The sequence below is a fragment of the Prunus persica genome, chromosome G1 (genome assembly GCF_000346465.2).
Source record: "Prunus persica cultivar Lovell chromosome G1, Prunus_persica_NCBIv2, whole genome shotgun sequence".
In the NCBI taxonomy this organism is placed as follows: Eukaryota; Viridiplantae; Streptophyta; class Magnoliopsida; order Rosales; family Rosaceae; genus Prunus; species Prunus persica.
The window spans coordinates 25,468,764-25,479,691 of NC_034009.1; the positions used below are offsets into that span (position 1 = coordinate 25,468,764).

Sequence of the window (10,928 nt, forward strand, 5' to 3'; positions counted from 1 at the left end):
TCGGCACTTTCGGCGTTTTTCAAAGTATTATTTTCAAAGCCGATCTTGCTTTACGGATTTCACGGAACTACTTTTTCAAAAGTATCCCGAGAATCTCGCAATTTTCCTATGGTTAATTTGAAATTCACCGGTTCTACCTATTCATTGTATTTGTGTATAAATGTGTTACTAACGAAATTTTCTTTGCAAAAGACATCCAGTTTTCTCCATACCTAGTGATGCGATATCTACTTGTTTTTCTTATCAGTGAGCACTTAATATGCCTGAGAAGCAAGACTATCTCTGATCATACATTCAGGAAGCAAGACTATCCCTGATCATGTTTCCGCTACATTAGGGAACTGTGAAGGTGACCTTATGCTCTAATCTCCTGAGGTCTTTCTAGACTAGGAGAAATGAGAGATTGTGTTTGCTCCCACCAGCTTCCTTCCCTGATTGCTTACCTTCTCTTGCAATCAATATCACATTATTTTTGCATTTTTTCTCTTTTTATAACTCTCTGTTCATAAGAGTTTTTATTTCTTTAGAATGAACATCTGAAGAATGAATCCATGAAGTAATCCTAACTATGAGGGTTATTTGTTTTGACAGAGGCAAAAGAGTTGTGATTTTTGCTCTTGCAGGATATAACTAGATCATCAAGCGCTACATTATATTTACTGGGCTGATATGAGCTTGAATGATACTTGAGAAAAGTTTCTCCCACCTAAGGATGTAAGCAATACTTGTGTTATTTTATGCTTATATACCTATTTGATATTTTATCTTGAAAGGTAACCAAATGGGGAGATAAGTCCGTTCCAAAAGAATGACTTGTATGTACCCATGAATTATTAACGCAAATTTTACAGATTGCAAGTTGGATACATTGATAATACACTGCACAGATTAAAGTCCCATAAGAACAGAATATGGGTATAGCAGTGATCAATATGATGCATGCCTATTGCGTAGCAAATGATATGGATTGAAGTCCCGAAAGGACAATCCTTTGACATGTCAATATTGATATTATGCACGCCTAATGCGTAGCAAATTATATGGGTTAAAGTCCCATAATATGGGTTAAGGTCCCAGAAATTAATTGACATGTATGTATTAATCTGTGGCATGCCTGCAGCATGACAGATATATGGGTTCTAAATGTTCCAACTCCCTAAATGGAGATTTTCCACGCCCTATGTAAAATAACGCTCCAATGGAGGTTATAATCCACATTCTCACATAATAAAAGCCCCATGAAGTGGCTTGGGTACCCAAAAGCAAAGGAATGCTTATAATTGATGCATGCGCATGCACATAAGAATTGTGAGATCATGAATTGATGAATGACAATTTTGAGTTTTGGAGTAGCTACTCAAATTATCAATGGGCTGTGTTGATTGGAACCACGTTCAATTATTAAATGTCGACAATATCATTGGCCAAAATGGAACGAGGTAATTCCATTATAAATGAGAATGAACGTGAAAGAACAAACCCACAATACGAACCCCAAAATTTGTTAATACTGAAAGTTATACTTGGGTGTTCGGAATAAAAGGAAATATATCTACTTTGTATGACACACTGTTTCTGACAGAAACAAGGAATGTTGGGTTTTCTCCATATTTACAGATTCAATTGTGCCCCCCTTATTACACAATTACGGAGACCAACATATTATCTTTAAGGGTTATTAATGCACAGAGCATATCGCCATAAGCGATTTCCTAAAGATGTATAAATAGCTGGGTAAAAGCTATATAATGTGTCATAAAGTTTAATCCCTTTTAACCAAAATCCGTTGAGAGGATTGATATTGCATAGAGCAAGTCCCTAAAGGACATGTGCTTGAAGCATAAAATTTGTACTCAATATTAATATGCATAAATTACCTCAGTGAGTACATTGATTATAATGTGATTGCAACACATTAAAGCTTCTGCAGAATTCATGAAATATTTATCTCGATCGAGCATTATGCCAACGAGATTCTTGCTTATACTAAGAAAGTATTAAAGTATTTTTATGAGGATTATCCGTTGGACACTTTAATGATTTTCCGGAAGTATATTGGACCGGACATCATATTTTCCAGATAGGGCTCAACTCCATCACCATCATTTTGGGATGATGTGAGGTATATTTGATGCTATCTAAGCATAACACCATATACGGGCATATTTTTTAGTGAACTTATAAATAGCCCAAGTGTTCTAAGATATGCGGACTCAGAAAATCTCTATGGTCGCTTACTGGAAAAAGATAGTCATGAAGTTTTCAGGGGGAGATATTCATCAGGGGGAGCATGGTATTAATAAAGACCTTCATACACTATTGACTCACAGCAGCAGTGTCAACTATGATATTTTGACAGATGATCAACAGTATGGCTTAAATATATTTTGCCAAGCATCAGGGGGAGCGTGCTGTCAATACAGACCCTTACACACTGTACTCTTTTTCCTTCGTCCAGGTTTTTATCCTACTGGGTTTTTCCTGGCAAGGTTTTAACGAGGCAGTGTCGCACGCGCGTCAATATACACAGAATTTTATGTTACACGTGATTATGTACTATTTTTCCCTTTGACCAGTTTTTGTCCCACTGGGTTTTTTACTGGCAAGGTTTTTAACGAGGCATATTCCATATCATTTGTGGTCTCCAAGGGGGAGTGTTGTAAAAGTTTGAAGGTGGAGCCCACAGAGGAAGTTTCCTTGCATCTTCCAGGAACTTTCCCTTCCCTGTATTTATCAATTCAGGAAGTTTCCTTGCATCTTCCAGGAACCTTCCCTTCCCTGTATTTTACCAAAACCTTAGCCTATAAATAGGCATATCACTTGCAATGGGAAGAGTGACCAACGGAGAAAAGAAAGAAAGGGGAGAAGAGAAAAGAGAGGAGAAAAGAAGAAAGGAAAAAGAGAAGAGGAAAGAAGAGGAAAAAGAGGAGGAAAGATAGAAGAGGAAAGAGAGAGAAAATTCAGTGAGCCTCACATATTGTAAATTCTAAAGTTGTAGCCCTATTATTTTATATAGTGAAAAAGTTACTGCTGCTGCTCTCCGAGGACGTAGGCATAGCCGAACCTCGTTAAATGCTGTGTCTCATCTACTTTACGTGCAGCTCAATATTCATACATATTCCAGATTATTTTTATAACATCCATTTCATTTGTGCGGGACAGTAATATATGTAACATACTGTAATTTACCACACTTAAAAATATTGGGGAGGAATAAAGTAAATAATGCAGATGGACCATAATGAGGAGGGACATTGTAAATAAATAAAGGGTGTTTCACTATTATACCCAATATAATTGCCTAAATTATTAAAAAAAAAGAAAAAACTCTATATAAAATAGACTTTAGAAACACACCCAAAGCCTATTTACGATATAACAAAGAAGCTTCGAACTTCCTATAAATTCCAAAACTGCCATAAATTTCTTAAAACAAATTCAAACCCAAAACCTCATAAAAAAAATAAAATCCAAAGCACTCAATAAGGCATCAAAGTAATTTAATAATAAAAATTAAATTCATAGGGTCAACTATCATTTAATGGATTTTTTTTAATTTATTTATAAAAATTAAATGATGTAAGATTTTTTATATATCATTTTCTATTTAAATCCCACACTTTTATTTTTTGTTCACCCCATGTTCTAAGCTCGCCCCAACTTCTAATTTAAATTTTCATAATTACTAAGAAAACCCCACTATCTTCCCAAACTACCTTTAAATACACCACAAATTGGAAAAAAGAAAAAAGAAAAAAAAGGAAATTTTTTTTTTCTATTTAAACCCCACTATCTTCCTACTACAAACTATAGAAAAAAGCATATATCTAAACTGAATAGTGGGGAAAAGATGAAGAATGCCCCTATTTTTTGAGAAGAAGATGAAGGTCCATGTGCTTGCCGCAAGATAGACAGACTCGCTAACTATTACAATATATCGTTTACTATCAATAGAAAGAGATCCTAAACCAAATAAAGATTTCTAAATTAGAAATTAAACAAGGAGATATTTATTTGCATTGTAGAGAAGAATGTGCAACTTACCTCGGTAAGAACAAATTTCACTTACACGAAGGTACAATAAACAGCCTTTCCATCAGCTCCAACGCAAATTTTAAAGAGGTAGGCTCCTTAATGTTTTATATCTTTAAAAAAGAGTAATTTGACAATAGGATGTAGATGAGTTTATATTTTTCTAAAACTAATATGAAGAGTGGTGGGATATGTGTATAAATGTATCTATATATATAAAGCAAAAAGCAGAGAATGGTGAAACATTCAAAATACCAGAAAATACTCTTTGTTAATTCAAACATTAAGAATTGAAATTATTAATTAATTTATATGGGGGACACGAGACAAGAGCATGCAAAGTATCCAAGACAAGACATATATGCATATATTAATTTGTATATTGTTTGGTTTGGCTAATGATAATAAGGTCGTGACGGCATTGGAAGAAGTCTCATGTTGGAGTTGGACCCCTATACCGGAAACTCCGGCGCACGTGTGCCACTCTTCACTCATGCTGCATTTGCAGTTTTTTTTGGTGAAAGCAATTCGAAATTTGAGCTCATGCGGGTGGATTAATTAAGAATGGGTGAATGATATTATATCTTCATTGATTTAAACAACATATATAATTAAGATAAATATAATACAATTGTAAACGTGAGTCAGGACAGTTAGTTATGTAATGACAGTGAGCTCACATATTTATATTCAAGGTTTATAATTTACTGAGCTACCGATGGTGTTTGTTTGACAAATATTGAAACTTAATTAAACTCTGAAACAGGTGGTTAAATTGAGTTGTGTTATGGATTATCGCAAGCACCCCAACCATGATTAAACTCCTTTTAAATCTACAAATTAATAATTAGATTGGCAATGCCAACAAGAAGAAGCAGCGGACATTCTTGGAGGAAGCAAGCAAAGCTTTCCCTGTTTCCCATATTGCATGGATGCACTTGCAGTGCAGTGCAGGACCATATGCTATTATTCTCTCTCATTGTTTGACTCACAAAATCAAATAAATTCCTTTGCTTTTAAAAAAGAAAAAAAAAACCAACATAAATCCCTATAAAAATGTCCATATGTGACATGTGAATAGTAAGATAGCCATGTACAAAACTTTTTCAGATAGTCCTCCGATTGCCTTTATTGATTGCTACCCATGAAGGATAATAATGTGAAGAATGAAAACCCAAATCTACATGTGATTTGAAGGACATTTTATTATTTTCTTCTCTAAATATATAATATACACAATAAATAAAGCAAAGCATTGTGATTAGTCAAAACAGGCACGATAAAAAGTACCACGCAGCAGAGCAATAATTATGGTCCGGTTTTGGCAAAATGTCCTTTTTGTGCACAACTTATTTACTTGTACCTTTCCCTACCTCTCTAGTCTTAGGCTCCCTTCCCATCCCCTTCAATCGCGCATCATCACACACTACATTCGTCCAATCAGCCACGTGTACGGCCCTCATCCATTCTCATCCTTACCCAACGTAAATTACCCCATCACAATCGCAACAGTGGTAATTCTTTGAATTGAGAAGAATTGGATTCCGCTTTTTCATTGAAGTAAATATGAATTGAGTATAGTTAGATTTTGAATTCCTATTGAAGTTGTTTATTAAATTATATAGAATTATGGTATGAGTGATATTAATTACTAAAATGTCATTGTTGTTGGGTTTAAGTAGATGATGAATTTTAAAATTTTAAAATTGTGTGAGAATATAATGAGTAAAAAAGATAAATTCCTAATTGGTTAGTTCTCTAGGAATTAGAATATCACTTCTCACCTAAAAATTGAATTCTTCCAAAATTAGAAATTGATTTCTAAGTTTTTGGGGGCCTCAAATACTTTTAATTTCTTGATGTGAAGTAAACACAAAAATTTTCTATAGTATTTTTTTTTAGTTAATAAGAATCTTCTGTAGTTGGAATTTAATTTTCGATGAGAATTCCACTTCTTTATAAGTAAACACACCATTAATAACACTGGGGTAGTATTGTAATTTCTCCGACTTGTTTAGATGGCAAAATTACATTTTTAGCAACTTCGGTTTGAAAAAGAAAGTAGTGGAAAAGGAAAAAAGCCAAGCGAAAATTCATCTGTGCTGTTATGCCTGCTTTTTCTACTATGCGTAGCTACAATTAAAATCACAGTACAGGCCAGGCCATTTTCCACACAGAAGACTCAAACAGAGAGACAGAAAGACAGAAAGACAGAGAGAGAAAGCTGGAGAGAGAGAGAGAGAGAGAGAGAGAGAGAGAGAGAGAGAGAGGTGTACTGTATTACTCGGGAAGATGAGCCATGAATTTGACCAGTGCCTGAAAACCAACTAATCCTCTCACTCTTCACTTCACCGGAAAACCACTTGTTTCCTTATTTACACTTTCCCCAAGTGGTTTTCCGACTAGCGAAATCCCCCCAACATGGCAGAAACCGGTCTTGTCCGGTTTCCGGGCAGCCTGGACCCGGGAGCCCAAGAGTTCATACCCAGAAACCCGAACCAACTAACCCTCTTCGGGCCTCCTCCACCGCAACCGCTACCACCGCCTCCGCACCAGGTTTTCTATCCGTACCCGCCAATCAGCGAAGTCGTACCGTACGCGCAGTACGCTGCGCCCCCGGCGTATGCTAGTGCCGCGCCAACCGTTTGCACGCCGGTTCCACCTCCATCTGTGGCCGCGACGCGGGCTGTGCTGTTGAGCTCCGTGCCGAGTGACGTGAGCGAGGGGACGGTGAGGAGGGAGGTGGAGGGGTTCGGGGAGGTGAGGTGGGTGCAGATGGAGAGGGTGTGCGAAGGGATCGTGACCGTCCATTTCTACGATCTGCGGCATGCAGAGCGGGCCTTGAGGGAGTTTCGGGAGCAGAACATGCAACAGCAGCAGGTCAGGCTTCGCAACAACTACGCCTCCTATACTTTCATCCCCAACACTCCGCCTCCGCTGCCGCCCAATAATTTGTCTAGCCAGCTTCTTCCGGTTACTCCGGGTCGTGGGCTCATCGCTGGTCAACCCGTGTGGGCCCATTTCGTGATTCCGGCCTTGAAAGCCGTCCCGGACGGCCATAACCAAGGCACCATCGTGATTTTCAATTTGGACTCGGCGGTCACCACCTCCACTCTCAAAGACACCTTCCAAGCTTTTGGTAATACTAGCCGCTAGTCTCTTTCATCTTCTGTTTGTTTTGCTTTCGGAATTTTTTTTTGGGTGTGTTTATATTCATGTGGGGAAGCTTGCTTTTAATTCTCATGGGTCTCTTTCTCCCACTTTCCATGCGCAATAGGCACATGGTGCCCTAGATTCTTCTCTTTTTGTTTCAATTTTTCATAATTGGCTGTGTGTTTACATGTTCCTAGGGCCTGTAAAGGAATTGAGAGAGACGCCTTCGAAAAAGCACCAAAGGTTCATCGAGTTCTTCGACGTGAGAGATGCTGCGAAAGCTCTCAAGGAAATGAACGGAAAAGAAATCAACGGCAAACCAGTTGTCATCGAATTCAGTCGACCCGGAGGCCACAGCAGGAAGTACTTGAATGCGGTGGGCAACACCACCCAAACGCTGGTCTCGCCTACCAATATAATTGCACCCCTTCATTCTAACAACGCTCTAGTTAGTTACCCGCCTTCTCCGTCGCGGGAACTGGTCGGAAAATTCTCAAGACGGCCCAACAGTTTGAACGTGGCACCGCCGCCGCCCCGTTTGTACGCTAGCCTCTCGCCACAAATCCAATTTCCATCGAGTAGGAACAAATCAACGAATATTTGTAGCAGCAAGGGAAATGTGGGGGCTAATGGGAGCTTGAGGAGGTCGAATTCATCGAGCGTTGAAGCTCAAATGGGGGGTTTGAATTTGGGTGGTGCAGTTGAAGAGAGCCATTTGGTACCGGGGCAGCCGATAAGGTCTTGCTCGTCTTCAAAGAAGAGCTGCCAAAACAGCCAGAACCAGGTTGTTATGAGTCCACCGCGGCCGCAGCAAGCGAAGAGCAGTAGGGGAAGGAAAGGAAGGCAAGGGAAGAAGATGGATTCTAAATTTCTAATAAAAGAAGAAGCGATGGCGGAATCCAGCAGCGCAGATACGAGGACCACCGTCATGATCAAGAACATTCCCAATAAGTACAGGTAACATAGTTTTGGGTGATTCATAATTATTTATGTTGTTCTGAGTTGTTTGAATAATGAAATTGTAATTTTGTGTGGGTGGGGGGGTGTGGCAGTCAGAAGCTACTATTGAACATGCTGGACAACCACTGTATTCACTGCAACGAGCAGATTGTTGCCAACGGCGGCGGTGATGATGGTGATGATGATGAGCAGCAGCCGCAGAAGCAGCCTTTCTCCTCCTACGATTTCGTTTATCTTCCCATTGATTTCAAGTATGATTTCTTTTTAAATTTTCAATGAAGCTTGATTTGATTTTAAAATTCTGTTACAAATTATATGTGGGTGTGTGTTTGTTTGGGGGAATGAACAGTAACAAGTGCAATGTGGGATATGGGTTTGTGAACATGACGTCGCCGGAGGCAACGTGGAGGCTGTACAAGGCCTTCCATCTTCAGCATTGGGAGGTCTTCAATTCCAGAAAAATCTGCGAAGTCACCTACGCTAGAGTTCAGGTACTTTTTTAATTTTGGTCATTTTCATTAAATGAATTAAATGCAATGCATTTGTATTTGTATTTTTGGAGTAAGTAGAGAGAGAGAGAGAGTAATTAAATGAAATGGAAATGGAAATGGAAATTAAATGAAGTGGAATTATTTATTATAATTTGAAGGGATTGGAAGCGTTGAAAGAGCATTTCAAGAACTCGAAGTTCCCGTGCGAGATGGAGCATTACCTGCCAGTGGTGTTTTCACCGCCTCGGGACGGGCGGCAACTCACCCACCCACTTCCCATTGTTGGCGCCCAAACCCTTAATAACAATATTAATAACTCCTCTTCGTCCTCCCCCGTTTCTCTCTTGCTCACGCCACTGCCACCTCATCTTCACGATCAACACGACCATGATATGGACGCGCCTGTGTCTACCTGCGACTCTGACGACGACGACGAAGGCAGCAGTCGAAGCGGCGGCGTTTTCATGCCTGACGACGACGACGACGATGATGATGATGATGACGAACGAGACAGACAGACAGCTAGCGCCTCCCTAGAAATAAAAGGCTATACCTATAATACCCTCTAATAATATTAATATAAAAACCTCCACCCTGGCCTCCATGTATATCTCTGTCTGTCTCATCAGTTTCAGTCTGCAAATCTCACATTGATCTGTTCTGATCTTATAGCTACCTGCCTCCCTCCCTCTAGATTAGCTTCCGCTTAAGTTCTGCACCAGAACCGGCCTCCATCATTTCCATTTATTACTGCTCTCTCTCGCTCTCTCTCTCTCTCTCTCTCTCTCTTGTTCTTGTTTTTTCTTTTTCAAATTTGACTAGTTGTGTCAACTTTGTGCTGTGTTTGTATTTTAGGAAAAATGTAATCCTAGTGTTTAATTAGAGTTTCTTGTTAATTTTGCTAATTACAGATTGTAGTTTTCTAGTATAATTTTTCCTCCTCTTTCTTTTTATTTTAAGCAAATTTAAATTCTTGGATGATGGGTGGGATAAACATATTTTTAACGTATGAAAATGTATGTACATTGAACATTAATATTCAACTGTAAAAATTCAATTGTTTTTTTTTTCACCGTTAAAATTCAAAGATCCACGGAACACAAGAGACCGAGAAATGCCCGTTGAATTGTCCTTGCCATGTCAGATGCATGACAGAAATGCTAAGTTATTTGTTGAACGGACACGTACAAAATTATGTACAGATGTTGTGGATCCATCAACAACGTATATTTGATGTGGTATTTCCCCGTTGTTCAAAATTGCAATTAATTAGATCTAATTCATCAAAATCAAATGCTTGTTCAATATCATTTATTTCTATTAATTGGAATCATATACAGGTGGCAGATTTATAGGTTTTATTTAGAACCAAGGCTAGACAATTCAAATGATACAAGTTGAACATTTGAGACCTTGCTATAATTCAATGTTGGAGTGAAGGGTCCTAACTTGGAGAAAAACTTAGTTGTTTCTATTCGTTGCCCCATGGCGCGGCCAATAATGATATGCAACGTAAAAGTGTTATCACACGTGTTATTTCTATTTAATGGAAGTCTTTCTTGCTACCGCCGAACTTGGCTGGCTGGTATGAACAATAATTAACAAGCATGATTCAATAGAGTATAGATTAGACCAAACTAGGTGGATTATTATTCTATCTCCATTAATTTACGATCTGCAAAATGTGTAGCATTAGAATTTCATACGAGGTATGCTTAGATTTTGGTGTAACTTTATTACATCAAGTTTAAGAACATTATGTTGTTATGGTTTTTATTTATATTTATTTGTTAGTCTTGGTATAAAAAAAGAAAAGGAGATTGATTGAGTAAAAGGGAATAGTACTTTTTATGGCTTCAATATACTGTTGAGGGAGGCAACATGACTCATGAGAATGTTTATATATGTCCTCGTAACGAGCATCACAAAGCCTAAAAGCCTGCCCTTTCTTTTGTTTTTAAAACACATCACTTTCGCTGCAATAGGCCATCTTTTTTTGCCTTAAGAGTTTTTCTCTGGCTCGGTTACCACAGATATTCATAGACATATATATAGAAAGAGAGGGAGGCTTTGCTTCTCTTCCTCCTCTTCATCCTCCTCCTCGTCAAGTTGATGACAGGTAAGAATCCGATGCCACGTGGGAAAGTGCGGGAGATGAGGTGGCAGTAGAGCCTTTGACCTTCATCCGTACCAGCAGCAGGAGCTGTGCTAGTAGGGTTGCAATTGCAGAGTGGCAGGTCACTTTAAATTTCTCACCCCTCCACGTCATCAGATATACTGAATGAAAAGCCT

General features: G+C 38.6%; 1 protein-coding gene across 1 annotated transcript; it reads left to right on the forward strand.

The window, feature by feature from the left end:
- Window positions 6,278–9,894, forward strand: LOC18791235 (protein terminal ear1). Its single transcript, XM_007224722.2, has 5 exons — window positions 6,278–7,171; window positions 7,383–8,142; window positions 8,238–8,396; window positions 8,495–8,636; window positions 8,795–9,894. Exons 1-5 carry the CDS (start codon window positions 6,454–6,456, stop codon window positions 9,203–9,205), a joined length of 2,190 nt encoding a protein of 729 aa, XP_007224784.2. The 5' UTR covers window positions 6,278–6,453; the 3' UTR covers window positions 9,206–9,894.